Source organism: Saccopteryx leptura, chromosome 7 (assembly GCF_036850995.1).
Source record: "Saccopteryx leptura isolate mSacLep1 chromosome 7, mSacLep1_pri_phased_curated, whole genome shotgun sequence".
Lineage (NCBI taxonomy): Eukaryota > Metazoa > Chordata > Mammalia > Chiroptera > Emballonuridae > Saccopteryx > Saccopteryx leptura.
The window spans coordinates 56,529,332-56,552,066 of NC_089509.1; the positions used below are offsets into that span (position 1 = coordinate 56,529,332).

Below are 22,735 nucleotides of genomic sequence, written 5' to 3' on the forward strand. Positions count from 1 at the left end.
GGACTAAAGGAGTCAAGTGGAATAGCATAGAACTGTAGCATAGGGAGCTTCCTAAGGCTAAGAGCTCATGAATGAGGTAAACTTTGCTATTCCTTCTTGAGTTCCCCCTCTCAGTGGAAGGAGACTATTAACTTCAGTCATTCACAGAGGGTTTGAACACCAATGTTTTTGCTGAAGTTCATAGATAGTTTTACTCTTTAAAATAGGACATGTGTGTGCCTTACCAGTAGTAACACAGTGGATAGAAGCTCCACCTGGGATGATGAGATCCCAGGTTCAAAACTTTGAGGTATCAGGCTTGAGTATGAGCTCATCCGGCTTGAGTGCAGGCTCAACAGCTTGAGCGTGGGATCATCAACATGATACCAAGTTTCTTGGCTTGAGCCCAAAGGTCACTGACTTAAATCTCAAGGTTGCTGGCTTAAGCCTAAGGTCACTGGCTTGTCTAGAGCCCCCCAGTCAAGGCACATATGAAAGAGCAATAAATGAACAACTAAGGTGCCACAACTATGAATTGATGCTTCTTGTCTCTCTTCCTTCCTGTCTGTCTGTGTGTGTCTCTCTCTCACTCACTCGCTTGCTAAAAAAAAAAAAAAAGGACATGTGTGAGCATTGTGCAGAAGAGTATATTGCCAGAGAGGCAATGGGATGAAAACCATCATTTCCTTTGGGAATGACCGCCCCAGTGGTGAAATGCTTGGAAGCCTTATTTTGGAAGGTTTCATGGCTTGTACTGTCATACATGATGTGTATGTTTTAATTAGAGGAAATAACCTTTTTTCCTAAGTGTATGGAGAGTCTTAGATAACCCCCTGTGATAACTGGATATAGAAATGACAGATATAGAACTCACTGTTGTCTCTTACTACCTGGGCTCTGCCTCCCTGGGAAGTTGCTCGCTAGTTGCATTCTGCAAGCCTCACACTGTACTGATCAAGGTAATGAGGTGCTGTCATGTTAAACCCAGGCTAGTCTCAGAAAACTCATTGGGTAAGTGTTCCCCTCAGCCACTTTTAAGTCATTTGATTAAAACACTGATTCTTGACATCAGAAACATGACATCTTGCTTTTGATTTAGAAGTTTAAACAACCATATTTATCTATAGCAGAGCCTGGTTTAAATCCTCATTTGTCTTTGTAGCATTATCAGGTATCCAGCAGATGTCACTATTACAGTCTGTGTTCAGTTTTTTGGCTTTAGCTTTACTGAGTAATATCTACAGGAAGGCTCAGTTGGGGACAATGCTTTATCAATGGTCTAATGACAGTTTCTATTAGTTTGCTGCTATGTGTGGTATTAAATCATGTTCCCTGCCAGAGTATTTCTGGTGGAAGTCCTTTTCTCTGTCTATAAGCATAAGATGTAGAAATTTCTTGGCTATATATTTTATTGTCTCACCTATAGAAATGCAAATGTTTAATACCATACTTTTTTTTTTTACCATTAATGCTACTTATGTATTCAACTTCAATATAAAAATAGGGCTTAAGATCATCTGAACTGTTTTTAGGACACTCTGACATCAATTTTTTTCCCCCACACCAACCAGTTCTCCTACAATTCAATTTAACTGTTACACCGTCTACCCGGAGATCATACAAGTTAGGGTTTCAGTCCCACAAGACTGTCCCAAATTCATACACCAACCGTGAGTGTCAGAGTTTTTCTACTTCTGACTGACTGGCTATAAATTGGAGATCCCTAAGACCCCTCTTCTCAGATTCAATAATCCTGAAGGACTCACAGAACTCAGGAAAACCATTTCCTTACTATTACAGTTTACTAATTATAAATGGTATAGCTCAGAAACAGCCAAATAAAAGTGCATAGCACAAGGTATTGGGAGGGGGCACCACTTTCTCTCACCACTGGCATGTGCTCGCCAACCCAGAAGTGCTCTGAACCTTATCAGTTAGGCGTTTTAATGGAGGTCCCTTACATAGGATGGCTGATTAAATCATTGCCTGTTGATGACTAACTCAAACTCCAGCTCTTCTCCCTTCCATAGCGGTCCAGGGTTTGGCTAAAAGTTCCACCCTTTCATCATAGGGTGGGTTTCTGTGGAAATCAGCCCCCAACCTCCAAGTGTCACATTAAGACAGACTCAGGGGTAGGGGAAAAGGGCTTATTTTGGATAACAAAGGACATTCCTCTCATCCCTATCACTCAGAAACTTTCCAAGGGTTTTCAAAGCTATAGTGCCAGAAATCGGTATGAAGACCAAATACACTGATTTACATTTCCTATTATAACACAGTATTACAGATAGTTTCTATTGAGTCTTTCAAAGTATTTCCTGGCCTTATTTATAACGTTAGTATATACTCACCCATTTAACTTCCAAATGTTCTAGTGAACCCATAATGAATGCCCTGCCAACTGTACCATCAGAGTTCGACTCAAAAGAGGTGAAGGAAACAGCTCCTCTCTTAGTCGGAAGAAATAACCGTATCTGAACTTGGAAGCTGGTATGAGCTGGGTAAATGGATAAAAATGGCTTAAAGAACAAAGATCAGTTCTCTATTGTATAATCATTCCAATGTAAGAGGTTCAAGTTGTAGCAAAACTCCATTTCAGGATATCATTGGTCTCAGGCATCCTAATGCATGGCTTGGTTGAGGCTGGGTTGCTGGGAGTTCCCACCAGCAATAGTGGAAAAGAAAGCAAGGAAGAGGCATGCTGGCTTCCGTAAGACCAGGCCCAGAAGTGGCCCACCCCACCCCACCCCACTTACTCCTTTGTTAAGAATTTAATACTTGGCCACATCTAACTGCAAGGGAAGTTAGGAAATCTGTGTGCCCAGGAAAAGGGGAAGGATAGACTTGGTTGACCACTAGCTGCTTCCACCACATTGCTTATACTTCATTGGTTTCATTGGTGATCACCTTCAAACATGATTCTTGATGTCTTCTACAGGAAGTTCATTCAGTGTACAGAATTTTGGCTGGGATTTTGAATATTGGAAACATTGAGTTTGCAGCTATTTCTTCTCAACATCAAACTGATAAAAGTGAAGTGCCCAATGCTGAAGCTTTGAAAAATGGTAATTATTTTACGCCTGTGCACTGTGTTGCCAAAGTACATCTTTCTTTCACTTTGATGGTTTTTCAAAGAATCTGTAAAATATAGTGCAGCTTTTGCTGGTTCTTCTGCTGGCTCTTAGTGTTTTCCACTAACCAGTATTTCCCAAAGGATGTCCTGTAGAACATCGGTATTCTTTCCATGGGCTGCAAATAGGTGTTCTGCAGGAAAAAAAAATTTTTGTGGCAGGTAACTTTGGCCAGTGGTTCTCAACACTGGCAGCTTTTGAATATCAGCTCCAAGATTTTGAAAATAATGTAAGAGATTGAACCCCACTCTGAATCCACTGAGTCAGCAACTGCAGGGGAGAAAGCAGGCACCAAATTGTTAGTTTTACAAGTAATAATGGCAGTACAAGAAATGAGAATGCTGAGTTTATAAAAACCGCATTTAAATCAAAGTAAAACCTTACTGTGTTCAAGTGCAGCACTTTTTATAGCCTTTAATATACTTATTTGTGTTGTGACTCTCTAAGAGGAGACTATAGTCTCCAAAAATTGCTCAAACTTACTTGACCAAAGCTACCTCCTCCCACTTTTCTTCACCTAACACCTGTGAAGAGCTTTCAGAGTAGTTTGGTAGAGACTGAGTCAGTCTAGATGTTTCTTGGGGTTAGGGACCCAGCTTGCTTGTCTTTGACTTTGAAGTGCCAAGGATGGAGCCTGGCACATAGTAGATATTGAATAAATACTGGCTGGCTGAATGTCTGGACGGATAGGTTCATTTTCCAGTGTCATCCTTACCCTTTGTTCCAGCTGCCTCTGTTCTCTGCATCAGCCCTGAAGAGCTCCAGGAGGCCCTCACTTCACATTGTGTGGTCACCCGTGGAGAGACCATCATCCGGGCCAACACTGTCGACAGGGCCGCGGACGTCCGAGACGCCATGTCCAAAGCCCTGTATGGGAGGCTCTTCAGCTGGATCGTAAACCGCATCAATACACTGCTGCAGCCAGACAAAAATATATGGCAAGTTCCCCTGGGGAGCTGAGGCCCCAGAAGAGCTGTCGTCGACCCCAGTAGCTCAGAGTTTGCAAGAGAAAGCATTTGGTCTTCTCCTGAGTTTTCTTTAGCCAAGCTCTTAGGACTTTTACTTTTAAAAAATGCATCAGGATCCAGGAGAGCTAAAGTGGTTAAGCCTGAAAGGCAGGTGATTGACAGAACCAGTGCAGTGTTGTGTTTAAGAGAACAGGCTTAGCTTGGGGCTGGACCAGAGGTCCCCAAACTTTTTACACAGGGGCCAGTTCACTGTCCCTCAGACCGTTAGAGGGCCAGACTATAAAAAAAATATGAACAAATTTCCATGCACACTGCACATATCTTATTTTAAAGTAAAAAAACAAAACGGGAACAAATACAATATTTAAAATAAAGAACAAGTAAATTTAAATCAACAAACTGACCAGTATTTCAATGGGCACTACGGACCTGCTTTTAGTTAGTGAGGTGGTTAATGTCTGGTTCCATATTTGTCACTGCTAGCCATAACAAATGATATGACGTGCTTCCGGAGCTGTGACGCATGCATCCCAAGTCACCGGAAGTAGTACTGTATGTGAGCGACGTGGAGTACATACAGTACTCCAGGAGCACAGGATGCATCTCGTGCTCCTCAAACTGACCACCAATGAAAGAGGTGCCCCTTCCGGAACTGCGATGGGGGCCGGATAAATGGCCTCAGGGGGCCGCATGCGGCCCGCAGGCCATAGATTGGGGACCCCTGGTCTGGACAAACAAGATTTGCATCTGGGGTCTGTAGTTAATTAGCTGCATGTTCTAAATGATGGTATTTTCATCTGAAAAATTAGGATAATAGTATTCTCTTCATAATGTTGTTTCAGAGTTAACTGAGACATTTCATGAAAAGTTTTCAAAGCACAGCATCTTACATAATTAGCACTGCTGCCTCTATTGTGGGTGGGGAGTTGGAAGAATGAATGAGCAGCAGCTCCAGCCATTCAGTGTGGTTCCTCTTTAATCTTTTTTTCTGGATGGAGCTTCTGAGTAAGACTCTAAAAGATCCTACTGCTTAAAAGAAAGTTGGAGATATTGTTGAAAGACTAAAAAGGAACAAACACACTGTTTCTCCATTAGATGGGGCAGGATACTGCTTTCCATGAGCAGGCATGTGAATCGATAAAGATGTGGGCATGTGTGCTCTCACTGTCCTCTGAGATGAATGTTTCCTTCCCTAAACGGTTGTGTTCTCTTTCGTGCAGTAGTGCAGACGATGGGATGAATGTGGGGATATTGGATATTTTTGGATTTGAGAACTTCCGGAGAAATTCTTTTGAGCAGCTCTGCATAAACATCGCCAATGAGCAAATCCAGTACTATTTCAATCAGCACGTTTTTGCTCTTGAGCAGGTAATCGTGATCTCTGAAGTCACTAAACCTGGTGGGGGAAGGTATCTCCAAGTTGCCTACAATTTGAAGTGGAAAACCAGTTAGTCCAGCTAACAGGTAAAAGGGATTTTTTTAAAAATCCACAGGTGAGGCGTTCTTGTCCAAATAAATCAATGGTCTAAATTTAGTCTGGGGTGAAAAAAGCGGTCTTGATTTTTGTAGAAAGGTTTATTTCCTTTGAGTGGAGCTGGTGCCAAGCCAATTATTTAAATGTGGCTTCTAAACGGTTTCATGGGTATTTCCCAAAATGCTGGATTTTCTTTTACTTTATTAACTAAAAATATCTATGATCCTGTCAAAAATGATATAGAGCAGTGCTGAATCAGGACACAGGTTCTTGTTGTTTTTAACTGTCACCTGATCACCCGCATCTTCCACCCCCTGTTCACTAGATCCCACGGGAACTTGGCAGGTGTCTCCAGGGAAGAGTAAGAAATGTTCATGGTTTTCTGAAATGGGAGAGTTTCGCCTATGAGTTCAGTGGTGAATAAAACAGGATATGAAGCCAGTTGAACCCTTCTCCTCCTCCCCAACCCCAAGACTCTACTGTATGAAGTAGATGCAGTAATGAGGCATTCTGACCAAGGCCCTTGTTTCAATGCAGAAGTGAGGACATACAAACTCTAATGTGATTACACGGACACAAAGACACGGAGAACGTGACAGTACCAGTTTTACCATTGGAGCTGGGCAAATCTGCGCTCTCCACACCCCCTCGGCACACAGCTCAGCCTTGTTTCAGTCCAGGTTCCTGCCACTTATTTCTAAGGAAATCTGGAGTTTTTCTAGGTTTTCAGTCCCAGGTGATTCCCTTGTAGACTGCTTTGCAGAAGATAGAAGTCTGCTATCTCTCTGGTTTAAACCATAGTTGTCACCAAAATAGGTTTTTATTTTGGGGTTTTTGTTTGTTTGTTTGTTTGTTTATTTTCCCCAGCTTCTCTTCTTTTCTACATCAGTTTCTAAATTCTAAGTTACCAAATCCTTGTTTGGGAGACAGAGAGCCATCCCTTTCTCTGCCAGCTTTAGCTGCCTGCCACAGGCCACCCGTTAGGTCAGGCTTAAACCCAAAGCATTAACCGTGTGATATGCAGAAGAGTCCTTTGCTAACATTAAACACACCCTGTTTTTCACATGTGTTCAGTGTCAGCAGACATAAAATGTTCATGCAAAAGCAGCCCAGTGGTGCTTACTTAGGTGGTATGAGGCTGGAGAGATTCGTGTTCTGTTTCCTTCCAGATAGAATATCGGAACGAGGGCGTTGACGCTATTCCTGTGGAGTATGAGGACAACCGGCCACTGCTGGACATGTTCCTCCAGAAACCCCTGGGACTCCTGGCGCTTTTGGATGAGGAAAGTCGGTTTCCCCAAGCAACTGATCAGACCCTGGTTGGTAGGTTCCTTTTGCAAAAGCATATATACTCAGAAGAGAACTTGGCTCATGTCATCAATGTGGTTTAATGAATCTACCTTGTATATTTTGGCCACCTGGGGGGCTGTGAAAGTATAGACCTTACTTTTAATGAATTGAAATGCTCAGCAGAGGCCCTGGTAGAATTTGTATCTTAAAGTAAATCTTTCAAACCTTCCTTGCTATCCTATTTCTGCAAACAGAAATACAAGTACCCAATGTCAACATTATTTTTATACCTTTTTCGCCCTTGTTTCCCATAAAAAATACTTGGGGCCCTGGCTGGTTGGCTCAGCGGTGGAGCGTCGGCCCGGCGTGCGTGGGACCCGGGTTCAATTCCCGGCCAGGGCACATGGGAGAAGCGCCCATTTGCTTCTCCACCCTCCCCCTTTCTCTCTGTCTCTCTCTTCCCCTCCCGCAGCCAAGGCTCCATTGGAGCAAAGATGGCCCGGGCGCTGGGGATGGCTCCTTGGCCTCTGCCCCAGGCGCTGGAGTGGCTCTGGTTGCGGCAGAGTGACGCCCCGGAGGGGCAGAGCATCGCCCCCTGGTGGGCAGAGCGTCGCCCCTGGTGGGCGTGCTGGGTGGATCCCGGTCAGGCGCATGCGGGAGTCTGTCTGACTGTCTCTCCCCATTTCCAGCTTCAGAAAAAATACAAAAATAAATAAATAAAACCAAAAAAACCCCAACTTGGTTTCACTCCATTTCTTACCATGCTCTCATATCCCCACCTGGATCCCCCTCCACCTCTAGTCCAAGTATGCATAGAAGCCCCTTCTGGGCTCCTGGCTTCTAGGCTATACTCTCCCTTTCTATCCTGGATATGCTAGCTAATTCACTCTGTTTAAAGCCACCTTTTCGTTAGGCTACTGTTCTCGTCGAATGACAATAAAACACCACCTCCTGGCATTAAACTCCTGTTCCTCTTGACCACCTCCTTCTTCTCAGATCTTCAGTGTGGCACATGGTCCTGTCCCTCGCTTAGACTGAGATGCTTGAGGCGACAAAGTTCGCCTCCTCGGACCCCGTTAGTACTTAGCACCATCCCTCACACAGAGGTGGCTCTCAGTCACAGTAGCAAAACTGATTGTTGAGGGAGAACAGAAAGTTGCAAACCTTTTCCCCAGATGGAAAATTGATCTGGGTTCTGGGGGATTCACTTCTAGGAGCTGAGATTGTCATCCTTAATGGTTTCCTTTTATCTATAAAATTGGCACAAATTGACAGGATGAGTTATTTGCCTGCCGTGGGATATCTTCATGGCTCTGAAGCTAATTGGCCAGACCTCTGTGTCAGCAAGGTCCCTGCTAGGAGTTCTTAGAGCAGAATACGAGGCCTCCCAGTATGGCCCAACACAGAAGACACCATGAAACAATACACGAGTGTTCTATTGTAAATGCCCGTTTGACTAGGAGATCTTTCTCCACCAGGTATAGATAATGATAATATCAGGCTTCTCTGAAATCCTTTATTCTGGGTCACTTATGAGTCAAGGAGCATGTTTCTGTTTGAAGGTGCAAACAATTCACGTTGTAACTTTTAAACATGAAAATCCACACAGATAAATTTGAAGATAATCTACGGTGCAAATACTTCTGGAGGCCCAAGGGAGTAGAGCTGTGCTTTGGCATTCAGCACTACGCTGGAAAGGTGAGCCAAGGGGGAGGGATTGATCCTGGATCGGAGGAGGGAAACGCCTCCCTATCACTCTGTCTGTGCCACTCAGGAAACGGCTTGTAGATTTCATTCACTTTTTAATTCTTCTTGAACACCTAATCATAACTCCCAAACCTTCTTTCTACATGCTGCTGCTCCCCGGAGATTGCCCCAGGCAAACTACAATTTCTCATCCGGGTGGCCAGCTGAGCTGCCATCTGCTCCTCCCTGGAGGCCTGGCCTCCAAGTGACAGCTCTTTGGAGAGAAAAGATGGTATAGTTTTCTCAGTGTCTAGCAGTGAATGTTCACATTAAAAAGTCACTTGGCGATGTGTAGGTAACAGAGGAGAGTTAATATCACAGTGGGACTCAAGTTTTAGCACCTTAGTTCTATGTCTGTGGGGCACCAAAAAGATCCAGTGAAAAGGGAGAAAATTTTTCACTTCGTCATCCAGATGTTAAGCTTTTGCAGCATCAACTGAAATTTCTACTGTTCATACATTGTGCCTCAGTCTCAATTTCAAACTCCTAAAGTGGATGAGTGACTGACTCAGGAAATTCTCTAGTCCCCTAGCCAACACCTCGTTGCTCAAGTTCCTCTCAAAGGAGCTACATATTGGAATTAGGACTAATTGGTTCTGGTAAGGTCTGTGGGGCCCTGGGCCCAGAAAATGAGCAGGAGTCCGATAAAGGGCATTTTAGATTATTTTGTTGATTTCAGATTTATTTAAATTATTTTTCAAATTCATATCAGACACTGAAATAAATTTTGGCTACTGAAAGATTGGTTGAAAGACAAACCAAGACAAGTGAAAAGGCAGGTAAATTTTCTCTTCTTCCCTTCTAGGTTCTTTGGCTGATCTAATAATTAAATTGACATAAGATACATTAGCAGGAGAAAACACATTTAGTTAGGTATGTACAGGGTCCCCAAAGAACATGAGACTCAGAGGGCAGATAGGCAAGTGCAGCTTCCGGAACGCCCTGCGCTGAGGCCAGGAGGAGGGGTCTGGGACACAAGGGAAGAAGGGGCGTCGGAATGAGGTAGAGGAGGGGTTTGGAAAACAGTGTGTGCTGCTATGCAGGTAAGTTTCTTAGGTAAAAGTCTCTGGGACTAGCTTTCTTCCTGGTACAGGCCCCCTTCCAATGTAAATTTAGGCAGTTGAGGTGGAGTTAAAGAGTTTTTCTTGATTCTTCTGGGGATTGATCGCATTTAGTTCAAAATAATCTTCAAACCAGAGTGGCATATTTGGGGGTGTCTTGTTTTGACCCCCTTGACAAGGAAAGGGGATTGTTTTTCTCTCCACATAGTACATGGTGGTATTTATTTTGGGGTCTGTGGTATAAATTGCAATCTACTTTCTGCCCCTAAATACTTCACTTATCTCTGCCTTAATGTCTGGTTATTAATGGCCTCTACGTCTGAGTTGCCCACATCTGCCCTGATCTTTGCTCCTCTGTTCTTCTTATCTGCCTCCTGTTCCGGCCCTCTTCCTCACACCTCTCTTTCCATCTCTCTGTGCTTTTGCACCTATTTCTTACCCACCTTTTCCCTTTCCTCTTCCTCCCTCTTCTCTCTTGATTTTAAAGGGGAGGAAAAGGAGCCTGTTCTTTCTGGGTCATGTTTTTCCTCCACTTCTTTGCCACTTGCCCTTATTTCTCTGGAGTGTTCCTTAAAATTTCTCTGACCTGGATACCCTCCCCCTGAGAACTCAGTATCCCCGAGCAGTCCCTCAGGTACGATGAGTAGTACCTTGGGAAGCAGTATAGTCTAGTGGTTATGAGCATGGCACCCAAATGCCTGGGTTTGGGTGCCCGCACACACATGTGAAATATGCGGGCAAGCATCCCTGGGCACATCATTCAGCCTCTCTCCAAGCCTCTGTTTGCCCACCAATTAAATAGAGATAATAATAGTGTGCAGCTCATAAGTTTGATGCTTGACATATTGTGAGTACCAAATATATGTATTTTAAGAACTATTCTGATGTGACATAACTTTGATTCAATTCTTCAAAGAGCAACTGAAGAAGTTAAGATAAACTGGCCTGTCAAAAATGACAAAATGTTCCCTTATCTGGTGGTCTGGATTGAAAAGCATGGCTGTGTCAAGATGAATTCTATACAGAGGGCGATTAATGACTGACCTCAGACAATTTGCCAGTGTCACCAATGATGGACGGTATTGGCCAACTTGCAATTTGCTATTCATGTTGCAGGTCTCATATGATGCATCTGGGGTTCTTGAGAAAAACAGAGACACCCTGCCTGCCGATGTGGTCGTAGTCCTGAGAACGTCAGAAAACAAGCTTCTTCAGCAACTCTTCTCAATCCCTTTAACCAAGACAGGTACTTGGAACCGTCCCCTCACAGCCCTGCGCCTGGTGCTTCTACGAGCCCTGCTGGGGCTGCCCAGTTAAAGTCTAAATTCTGTCTGGGCTGCAGTACTAACATTTTGAACTTTATGCAGGAGTAAAAATCTATCCGACGAAGTTCAAGAAAAGGAAAGCGATTATTTCTTTTGCAATTTAATTGCACAACATCAGTATAAATATACATATGTACACACACACACTTTCTCTAACATCAACTCTCAGACTTATTTTCTCTGCCTGCTTCTTTTCATTCTTCTGTTTATAAAACTATGTTATTAATTCATGCTAAACACTCTAAGGTGGTCTCAATTTATGTAGAATTATTAGGAAGATTATTTCTATTCATGCATGATTTCAAATGAAGGGAACTATAGTAAATCAAAGTCATTCAATCATGGTGTTCTCAGAGGTCAGCTCGTCCAATTTCACACCAGTCATTGGCCACAGCCCACCGATCTTCTAACCAATTTGAAACAGGTCCATCACTGGACTATATACATGACTTATGTCTACTTACAGTCAACTGACATTTAGTTGCTTAGTCAGTTCTCATTCCAGGAAGCTACAAGCTAGGGCCAAAGAATGGAACTTTCTGATCTCTGCTGTTAAACCAAATGGGTTAACTGGGTCAAGATTCTTTGACTCACCCAAGATTCTGCTGCCTTTAGCTGGGCAGCAGACTGGGATCTCTCCACAGCTCTCCTCTCGGGGGCTTTATGTTTCTGAGGCTATGTCTGTAAACAGCTGTGGGTATGCTTTTAAGAGATCTCTTTATCATTGTTCATCATTTCCTCTTCTTCCTACATCCCTCTTGAAATCATTGGCACCCGTGTCTAGCACAAGGCCATTGTATGTTAAAAGAGAGTGGCTGCCAACTCTGATTTTTAAGCACATGCAGAGGAATGAAAAATTTGATTAAGAAAAAAGCCACAGTCTACAATCTTCGCGTTATCTTAACTTGGAAGGAAAGTTGAAACCAGATTCTTAACTTTATTCAAACATGCTTCTCTAAACAAAAATAGTATGATGTCCTCCATCTTCCTTCCCAGACCGCCCTTGGGCACAGCCAGGATCTGATTCATCATTCGCTGTTGGAGAGTGAGCAGCGTAGGCAGGGCCGGTGCTTCCACGCCAGATACCCACGCATAGCCTCATCATTTGACTCTGTGCAGAGGCGAAGATATGCCATTATGAATAGGAGATGTACTCTTTGAAATAAAATCTATACAAGTGACTTGGCAGCTGACATTAACACTCTCCCATAAATTTAAGTAACGATTTGTCAAATCTGTTCACAGCTTTGACATTTTCAATTTTTCAACCTTTGGCCAAATAAAAACAAGTTCACAGTCTAGGCCACTAGGTGGCACTACGTAAGAACTCAGGCTTTGCCTTCCGTTTGCTCTGATCAGCTAAAAGCAGGAAGGAGTAGGAACAAAGAGATACAGCCTCTGCTTCTTTTTTTTTTCTCTGAAAGAGCTTTCCTCCTATCTTTTAACTGTTGCTGAATCTGGCCTTGACACTGCGCTCCACACCAACTGGAGGAAACAAAAGTAAAAAAATAAGACTAGAAACCAAGGGGTCTTCCCGGACGCTTCCTTGTATTCATTGTATGTTATGCATAATAATTTCTTTTGAAATCTTAGGCTTTATTTTCTCTACATTTTGAGTATAGGTAAGAAGCCACAAATACACATCAAAACTAATAAGCATGATTTTGTTTTCTTTTTCTGAAATTATTTATGTAAAAATGCCTTCAAATAACAAGCATTTGTACAACAGCTTCTAATAATAAGGGACTATTTAGGCAGCAAGGGGAACATAGAGATAGTTAATATGACTTTGCACAAAAGCAAGTGGAACTTTCACTTTCTGTCTAGAATTGGATATTAATTTATCTTTTTATAACAATATTTGCCCTCAAAACTCAGTTCTAAAGAGATTGTACATACTATGTTGAAGGTCAGAATATTAATTAAGCTTCTAAATTTTAAAATATCCATAATATATATATATATATATATACTTTTGTTTTATTATATTATAGCCTTTGAAGGTGGGAAAACCTTGATGGACAGAAATAGGTTACACTGCTTTTAACTATATATCCAGTGTTCTGGCTGGAAGCAGGGTCCCCTACACACATCCTGGCGATCTGGGAAAGAATATGCTAATATTTTCAGTACATGAGAAACCATTTCCTTGGTCATTTTAATTTTTATTTATCTTGTGTCAAAACCTTAAATACTTAAATGGAGCACTAGTTCAGTGAGCATAGATATTATGAACAACTTACTTTACAAACTTCTTTTAGGGGATGAACTACAGAGAGGAAGGAAAAAGTCAAAATTGGGAATGCTTGGAGACTGTTAGCCCCAAACGGAACGAACTATAGATATGGTCCCTGAAAGTACAGTCTACCAGTCCCAAACTTCAAAAAGAGGTCCAGCTTTGGACTCCTCAGTTCTGAGAGGAGAGGTCCCTATGGGGTGTTGGCAGTGCTCTGGCTCCTGGTCTTGGTGATGGTTACATGGATGTTTGCTTTCTAATTTTTATCATGCTGTACATTTAGGTTTTGCACACTTCTCTGTACGTGCATTCTATTTCACAATAATGCTCCCCCCCCCTAAATATAGAGAAATCTTAGAACATAAAAAAAACCTTTAATTTTTTTTAACTGAGGTTTCCTGTTCAGTGAAATTGAAGTTTAATGGTAGCTGGACTGTTGCTGTCCTTTGCTTTCAAACACAGGCATCGGAGAGCCTCTGGCTGACATTCCTGTCCTTTAAAAACCAGCTTCCTCTCTGGGCTGCTGGGCAGGAAACAATCCCTTCATTAGTGAATATCACACAGAAATATTGGTCCTCGGTTTAATCTCTTACAAAGGTTGAGAGGATTGACACGTGTGTGTGTGTGTGTGTGTGTGTGTGTGTGTGTGTGTGTGTGTGTGTAAAAACATAACATAAAATCAGAGAGAAATGCAATTGGCAATGCCTGTCTCCTGAACCCACCTTCCTGTTCACATTGCACAACCTAAATACTGAGAAGGTTAAAAACACGGAACATGTGATCATGGGGCCCAGAGTCCCGAGTTTCTCCCAGGTTCCTGTGGGCACGCAGCCACATGGGGGTAGGGGCCCTGCCTCTGCTGAGGGGCACGCACTCAGTCCGAGGTATTCAGTGTCGGCTGGGTAAATGGAGGCAGCTGCAGTCAATATGGATTCTCTCTGTTCCTCTCTTGTACAACCACTGTTTTGGCCTGCAGCTGGGCCACTTCAGACATGATGAAATTTTCTTTGTAATGCTTCCTATTTGATAGGAAGTTCTCTGAAGATTTTATGTGTGAAAATTTGATGTGGCAGCAACATTGCTTTATAACCCTTCAGCTGGGACTTTTCAAACAGAGTGATCTAGGTAGAAAAACATTAAAAGGAAAGATGTTATAACAAGGTTTCATGGCATATTTTCCTGTTTGGGGAATGTTCCACTTGCTACTCGTAAACTAGAGAAAAGTTCAAAAGGCTCAGAAGCAGAAAGAGAAGAGGAGGTTTCAAAAGGAACTTGAAAAACCCATTTCTGTCTTTGAATCCTGAATCCTGATTTCCAAATAGTAGTTTGGGGATTTAGTTGGGGACTTGGGAGAAACTAGAAGGAACAAGATTAACTCTAGAGGAAACGTTGTCGGAGCCTGAAAATCTGGTTTTGCATCTGACTCTAGAACTGAGTTTTGTCTCCACTGGCTTCTTCTGCCCAAGGACTCTTAGGTCTCTCCCTTAGAATTTGATTCACAGTAAATCAACAGTAAAGTCCCTCACTCTTGATTCCACTGGCTCACCTTTCTATCTGGATACAAAAGGGGACAAGATGAGCCCCCACGTTGTATCTGCAAGGCACTGTAACACCTTCACTGCTAAACCATCTGCTGTCGATGTCTGTTCCTGATTCTGTAACTCCCCAAATCCAATGCATTAAGCTCTTTAGAGAATGCCTTTTAGTAACCATCTCTCAGAGTTTGCATTTTCCATTCATGGCTGCTCCTCCATCCCGACAGTTCAGCAAATTAGTTTAGCAGGACGAACTGGCTCTCAATGACAGAGCTCCAGGGTCACAGACATGGACAGGGCTTAGCACTTCCTGACATGGAGGCTGTAAGGAGCCAACCCTGTTAGGGAGCCCTGGTGAATCAGTTTCTCCTCATACAGAGGCTACCTTCATTCTGTTTAATTTGGGAGTGTATCTCATTTAATAGATAATTATACATCTTTCTAGAAAAGGTGCTTTGCATAGGTGATTTCTACAAGAAATAAAAGAAAATCCCAGCCAGAATAGTCAGGGACAGATAGTACTAAATCCTAAAATGTATAAAAAATGCAAAAAAAAAAAAGAGAGAGAGTAAATTCTGAATAGACATGTAAATGGGGGCAAAATAAGCACTGTGTCTATGCAAGTAAAAATAGAAGAAACGGTTCTAGAAATACCATAAATTGACATGCGAAAGAGTTCTTTTAACTAACCAAGTCTTCTTTTTTTTTTTTTCTGAAGCTGGAAACGGGGAGGCAGTCAGACAGACTCCCACATGCGCCTGACCAGGATTCACCCGGCATGCCCACCAGGGGGCGATGCTCTGCCCATCTTGGGGCATCGCTCTGCCGCAATCAGAGCCATTCTAGCGCCTGAGGCAGAGGCCACAGAGCCATCCTCAGCGCCCAGGCCAATTTTGCTCCAATGGAGCCTTGGCTGCGGGAGGGAAGAGAGAGACAGAGAGGAAGGAGGGGGGGAGGAGTGGAGAAGCAGATGGGCGCCTCTCCTGTGTGCCCTGGCCAGGAATCGAACCCGGGACTCCTGCACGCCAGGCCGGCGCTCTACTACTGAGCCAACCGGCCAGGGCTAACCAAGTCTTCTTATAAGAGATTTTAAAAAATAGGAGGCTAGAGAAAATTGAGCAGCCTGGGAGTAATGAGGCATTCTGAGGCAGGGTCTGGAGCCCTGGAAAGGAAAGAGAGGTGGAAGTGGGACGAATAAGTGGGCAGGATGGGAGGAAAGGACTCAGGACAAAGGGAGGGAAGCAAGAGGGGAAAAATGACGGTGAGCTGCTGAGTGGAGGGTGGTTTCTGCTGCTGCTCTGAACTGCCCTGGGCAGTCAGGGTGGGCCCGGAGGAGAGCTGCTGCCAGTGAGGAAGGACAACTGGAGCAAGAAGCAGGTGTCCCCGAGGAGTCTGGAGCTGTGTGAGAAAAGCTCAATAACTACTTTTACATTCTAAATTTAGATCTAGCATTTATTCTGAGTTACCGTATTTCCCCATGTATAAAACGCACCTTAATTTTGGGGGCCTGAAATTTGAAAAAGAAAATGTATTACATAAAATTATTGAAAAACTCATTCATCATAAAATTTATACAACTTCTCACCACTGTCAGAACTCCCACCCATTAGCTTGTCTTCATCTGTGTCTGATGGTGAATCACTGTCTTCAACAATGAGCATAAAAACAAGTACAAAAAAGTGGGAAATGCAAGTAAAAAAAAATCTACAACCACTGAATAAGATGTACCCAGTTTTTAGAACACAAATTTTTCAAAAAACGGTGCACCTTATACATGGGGAAATACAGTAATTTTTGTATAAGGTGTAAAGTTGAGATTCACTTTTCGTAAGTGTGTCCAGTTGTTCCAAAACCATTTATTGAAATGACAATCCATTCTCCATTGACTTACTTTTACATTTTTCAAAAAGCAGTTGGTTATATTTGTGTGGGTCTGTTTTATTGATCTGCGTATCTAACTCTTCACCAATTATCACACTGCCTTGACTCTTGTAACTTTTGTAGCAAGTCTTAAAGGCAGGTAGTGTGATTCCTCCAACTTTATTCTCTTTTTAAATTGTTTTGGCTATTCCAGTTCTTCCCTTTCTGCCTCTGACCTTTTGAGCTTTTCTCTAGTTTACTAGTAGCAAGTGGAACATTCCCCAAGCAGCTTGTCTATATATATATTTTAAAACCTGGCCCTGGCTGGTTGGCTCAGTGGTAAAGTGTTGGCCTGGCATGTGGAAGTCCTGGGTTTGATTCCCTGTCAGGGCACACAGGAGAAGCCACCATCTGCTTCTTTACTCCTCCCCCTCTTCCCCTCCTGCAGCCATGGCTCAAATGAGCAAGTTGGCCTTGGGCACGGAGGATGGCTCCATGGCCTTGCCTCAGGTGCTAAAATAGATCAGTTGCTGAGCAACGGAGCAGAGGCCCCAGATGGGCAGAACATCAGCCCTAGATGGGGTTATGGGGAGACCCCAGTTGGGGCACATGTAGGAAGTCTGTCTCTCTGCCTCCCTGCCTCTCACTTGATTAAAAAAAACAAAAACCTGCTGAGATTTTGACTGGAAAGGCATGAACTCTATAGATTAATTTAGGAAGAACTGATATCTTTACTGTTTTGAGGCTTTCAATTCATGAACACAGTATGTCTATTTATTTGGATGTTTTCTTATTTAATCGGTATTTTGTTTTCAGCATGCAGATCCTGTACATGTTTTGTTAGATTTACACCTAACTATTTCAATATTTGGCACTAGTATAGTTTTTTTTAATTTTGGTTTTCAGTTGTTCAATGCTAATACCATATATAGAAATACCATTGATTTTTATGGATTGGGCTTTTAAAACTCATTTGTTAATTCTAGGAGTTATATTTTGTTTCTGAATATTCCATGGGATTTTCTACATAAACAATCATGTTTGTAAATAAGAACCCTTTTGTTTTTTCTTTCCAAGCTGATGCTTTTCTTTTTCTTGCCTTATTTGACTGGCTGGACTTCCAAGATAGTATTGAATAGAAGTGGTGAGAGCAGACATTTTTGCTTTGTTTCTGCGTTTGATCTTTCCCCATTAAGCAGTTACAGGTTTTATGTAGGTGCCCTTGCACTTGCTATTTCTTCCATCTGGATTTTTTTCCTTGAGACATACTTTATTTTCTTTGGGTATTTTCTGAAAATATACTCTTTCTCTCGGCCCTAGTTAAAATTTCAACCTACTCAATATTTTATATCACTATTTTCTGTTTTATTTTTCTCCTAAGGACTTATTAGCTTATATACTGTATACATTTGTTTGTCTTATTTGTTGTCTATTTTTTTTCTACTATAATGTAAATTCCAAGATGGCAGGGGTTTTTGTCTGGTTTTCCCATTTTCTGTCTGTCTTGTAATCTAAATGAGTAAACTGTCCCTGCTCTTATTGCAAGCCAGCTTGTACTTTCCTTCTGCACTCCTTCCCTCTCAAGAGGAAGTCCCCTTTCACAAGAACTTTGATTCTCCTTCTCTTCTGTATCATCTGTTTATTTATCTTAATGTGATCATTCTCAGCAACAGAGTATCTTTCATCTTTTTGACTCCTTGTTCTGTGTTGAACTGGTTTCCCCCAAAATTACACATTAAAGTCCTAACCCTTAGTGCCTCAGAAGGTGACTTTTATTTGGAAATAAGGTCCTTACAGAAGTAAGAAGGGTACAATGGAGTCATTAAAGTGGGCCTTAATCCAATATGACTATGTTCTTATTGATAAGGAAACTTTGGACACAGAGACAGACACAGGGCAAGCACCATGTGAAGATGGAGGCAGGGAGCAGGGTGATGCATCTTTCACCTAAACTTCCTAACTAGACCCTTTTTCTACTCTTGCCTCATTAAGCCTAACAGCTAAATTGCAGTGTTTCCAAAAATGTAAACCCGATCATACCATGTCCCTGCTTAAAGCCTCCAATGGCTCTTCATCACACCTCGAATAAAATCCAAATTCCTTTCTTTGTCTAAATATCTGTCCCATGATCTGTCCTGCCTGCCTCTGTCCTCATCTCCTTGAACTCTGTTCCTCACTCTCTGTGTCCATTCTGCTCCTCAAATATTCTAACCGTTTTCTTGACTCTGCACCAGTTCCTCACTCTGTCTGGAACATGTTTCCCTCAGATCTTTAAAGATCTATCGCTATCTTGTGATCCAGAATTCAGCTTAAATCTTACTTCCAAAGAGAAGCCTTCTCTATCCGCCCAAAGGAAAGTAGCCCATGCTGCCCACTCACTCTATCGTCTTACCCTGTGCAGATGTCTCCAACAGGAGCTGACATTATCCTAAATGTCTCTGTACTACCCTCTTGCTAGCCTATAAGCTCCTTGAGACCAGAACCCTTATGAGTCCTCTTTACCACTAAATACCTGGGACCCACAGCAATGCCCAGTGCATAGCAAGTCCTTAATAAATACTTGCTCAAAACTCAGTAACTCCTGCAAAGTAAAAAACTAAAACTAAATCACAGGTCTTGAATCCCAGTCTGCAGTAATTTCTCCTAGGTCTGCCATAAAAAGGCACCACAAACAAAAAGTGGCTTAAACCAGTGTTTTTCAACCAGTGTGCCGCAGCACACTAGTGTGCTGTGAGACATGTTCAGGTGTGCCGTGGGGAAATTAAACATGGGTCCCCAAACTACGGCCCGCAGAGGCTATTTATCCGGCCCGCCGCCAGCTGCCTCCATCCGAACATAAACATTCCCCTCACAATCCCTCCAGCTATCAGCAACAGGAAGAGTGGAGGCACAGGGAACGCTCACTGACCAATCACCTTCTAGGATTCATCCCGACCACTAGCGATGAACCGATAGTAGGCCGCCTCTCATCCACACCCAGGAAGGTCCCCGCTCGGGCTGCCGTGCACTTGTCATTGTGTGGCCGCAGGGAGTAGTTGAAGCTGCTACTCCTCCCCATGGTCCCGATTTCTAATCCTGGTCAGGACTGGAGGTAAATGTTGCCACCACTAGATGAAGCCTCAGCCTCAGCTGGGTTATGTCTATCCTGATGGTGTATATAGATATTTGACCTTTTTCTTTTTAAAAGACGCCCCTGCAGAGGGTGATATACAATGCATCACAATGCATCACAATGTTATTTAACTTTAAAGCTAAAGTTTGCTGATCTTCCTTTGGACAGTTTTTGGTTATCTGTTGCTAAGGAGTTCCCCATTCTGGCCAACAAAGTTATTTTGACATTGCTCCCGTTTTCAACCACATATCTATGTGAGCTGAGCTTCTTAAGCTTGACTGCAATAAAAACTAAAAACAAAGAGAGACTGAGAACTGTTGAGGAAGAGCTTCGTGTGTATCTTTCTACCATTCCTGCCAGGATATCCCTTTTGTGTTCATCGAAACAGGCCCAGGTTTCACAATAAGTGAGTATAAATACATTTAGAAACTATATTATTAACTATATGTATAATATGTACTGTGTTAGAGTGTCATTTTGTGTCATTTTGGTAGGTGGTGTGCCCCAGGATTTTGTAAATGTAAAAAATGTGCCGCGGCTCAAAAAAGGTTGAAAATCACTGGCTTAAACAAAAGAAATTTATTATCTCTCAGAGGATACAAGTCCAAGGTCCAGGTTGGTAGGTTTGATTTCTTCTGAGGCTGCTTTCCTTGGTTTGCAGATAGCTGGCTTCTCAGTGTCCTCACATGGTTGTCCCTTGATCTGTTTATATCAATATATTGTCTTTGTCCTAATCTCCTCTTCTTATAAGGACAACAGTCACATTGGATGAGGGTCTACCCTTAGAGCCTTGTTGGAACATAAGCACCTTTTAAAGGTTTTTTCTCCAGATGCACTCACATTCTGAAGTTCTGTGGTTTGGGACTCCAGCATATAAATTGGGAGAGTGGTGGTACAATGTAGCTCATAACAGATCACTAAATGCTGAGAGCTGTTCAATATGTGCCCCCCTTACCTGTGTGGTATGTGGGGGCCACCATTTTACCCCATAAAGCCCAGGGCCAGTGACCAGCCAGAGAGTTTGCCACCTCCCCCAGTCAGGGAAACAACTAAACAACTCTGCCTTCTCCCCTTTTTTGCTTCTTCTTCCCACACCAGACGAGCTGGCCCAGAAAAGAGGTATGTGAGAGAAGACTTTGGCAGCCATGAAAGCATCAGTCCATCCTGGAGGGGAAGGGAGAACAGGGAAAAGAACTGGAAATTCATACATTATTAAAGGATAAAAAATAGATAAGAATGAGTCTTCAAAACCAACTGTAATCCTTAGTAACAGAAAATATCAGAGGATCTATGAAATGGGTCTGAAATATGGGTAAGAGAGCTTCCATCCTCATAGAAGGCGAGGCGTCAGCATGAGTAGGGAAGTTACAGGAAAAAGTAGAACTGCTTCTTGCTTATCTTCAGTGACCTGAGTTGCCTCAATAGGCTGGTTTCATGCTCAAGGCACAGTGGAGAACTGCAATGCTTTCTGCAGGTGTGACCCTGGCTGGAAGTTTCCCAGCACCAGCCTGGAATAGGCAACAGTCAGATTCTTATCTCAGGGATAGGGCAAATGATGCTGAGGGTCATTTGGATAATGGAAATAGCAAATGTTAATTATATGGACTCCTCCAACAGTTGACAGGCAGAGCTGTGCAGTGCAGAACTTTGGCCTACCCGGCTGTGCAGTTGTCTCATGCAGCCATCTTGTCTACTTGAGAAAATTGTAAGCTCCATAAGGACAAAGACAATGTCTTCTATTTCATTTATATGCAGAACATATAGTCAGAGCTATTCACAGTACTTCACAGTTCATGCCATTATCCATGCTCATTCTGCTTTCTGGAATTATTTTTGTCCCTCACCTTCACCCTCCTCACCACACTGTCCTTCTATGCCCCTCCTCTGCCTTCTAATTTTTGTCTTCTCCAAAAATCAGCCCTAGCATTACCTGCTCCAGGAAGTGTTTGGTCTGGGTTAGGGTCAGATGAAATTTCTGGCACCACTAGAATGTAAGTTTCATAAAGACAGGATTTTGTCTATTTAGTTGGCTCCACTTTCTGGCTCCTAGTGAGGCATCTGGCACTTAGGAAGGATTTGGTAAAGTCCGTTTGTCCAGGAAAAGAGTGCAGTTTGTGAATGGAATTCCCTCCTAGTCCCGAGAGCACTTGAAGCACATCAGCAATGTGGGCTAGCCTGTGAGTTCCAGTGCTGGCTGGAAGCCCACCAGTGTGGAGATTTGTTTTAACAAGTTGTGAAATTCAGAGAGAAGGAGATCCATTTAGAACTCCATATTCTGATCTAGACGGACAAGCGTGAAGCCCTGTTAGGACTCAGGTACCAGGGAAGTGCAGATGTAATTGCAGTTACATATGGCGTCTGAAACTGATTCCCAGCCCCCTTCCTGGGGTGGAGTGGGGGGGGCCTTTCCCAGAAGCCAACAGCTGCCTTTTCCAGGTTCCGCGATGGACGGTGCCCTCCCCTGCGGTTTGAAGGGCCAGAGGAGGAGGCAGAGGATCCTGGCAGTAGGTGGACAGCCCAAGAGAACCTGCACACCTTCCTGCCATTTGTTAGTGGTTTTCAGCCCTTCTCTAGAAGGCTCTTTGATTTTCCTTGTAGTCTGTTGAGGACAAAATGTGTGCACAGTGTGGCTGTGGACAGCAGAGATCATCTCTTGAAGTCTCATTGTTTCTTTTTCCTATCTCTGAATGCCTTCTGATTTTGAATTTGTGTTCTCCAAGTACTGTTTTTGTTGTTGGTCTTCAGATGTAAACAGCTTAAATGTTTCTTTCCTTTTAAAAAGTTTACCTGCAGTTTCTTTTACCCCTTTGGCTGTGGAGGACTTAAGAGCCCAAGACAGTAAATCAGGAGACAAGCTGAGGTCGACCTGGGTTACTACTTTGCCTCCATCAGGTTTAATTCAGTTCTCTGAACCAGCCTCGCAGCTGCGAAGTAGAGGGTTTGCATAAACAAGAACCTCCTGATTGGAAGAAAGCTTGAGGTCAAAAACCCCAATCCCTAATCATCTCTAGGCCAGTC

The 22,735-nt window shown here is 43.0% G+C and overlaps 1 protein-coding gene across 6 annotated transcripts in view; it reads left to right on the plus strand.

The window, feature by feature from the left end:
• MYO3B (myosin IIIB) overlaps positions 1-22,735 on the plus strand; it is a 547,413-nt gene that overhangs the window by 267,756 nt on the left and 256,922 nt on the right. For all 6 annotated transcript variants that reach the window (XM_066345578.1, XM_066345581.1, XM_066345576.1 and 3 more), the window contains 6 exons: positions 2,918-3,044; positions 3,838-4,048; positions 5,299-5,446; positions 6,722-6,875; positions 8,452-8,540; positions 10,766-10,895. In XM_066345578.1, coding sequence (XP_066201675.1) covers positions 2,918-3,044; positions 3,838-4,048; positions 5,299-5,446; positions 6,722-6,875; positions 8,452-8,540; positions 10,766-10,895 — 859 coding nt within the window. The remainder of the gene's footprint in view (positions 1-2,917; positions 3,045-3,837; positions 4,049-5,298; positions 5,447-6,721; positions 6,876-8,451; positions 8,541-10,765; positions 10,896-22,735) is intronic.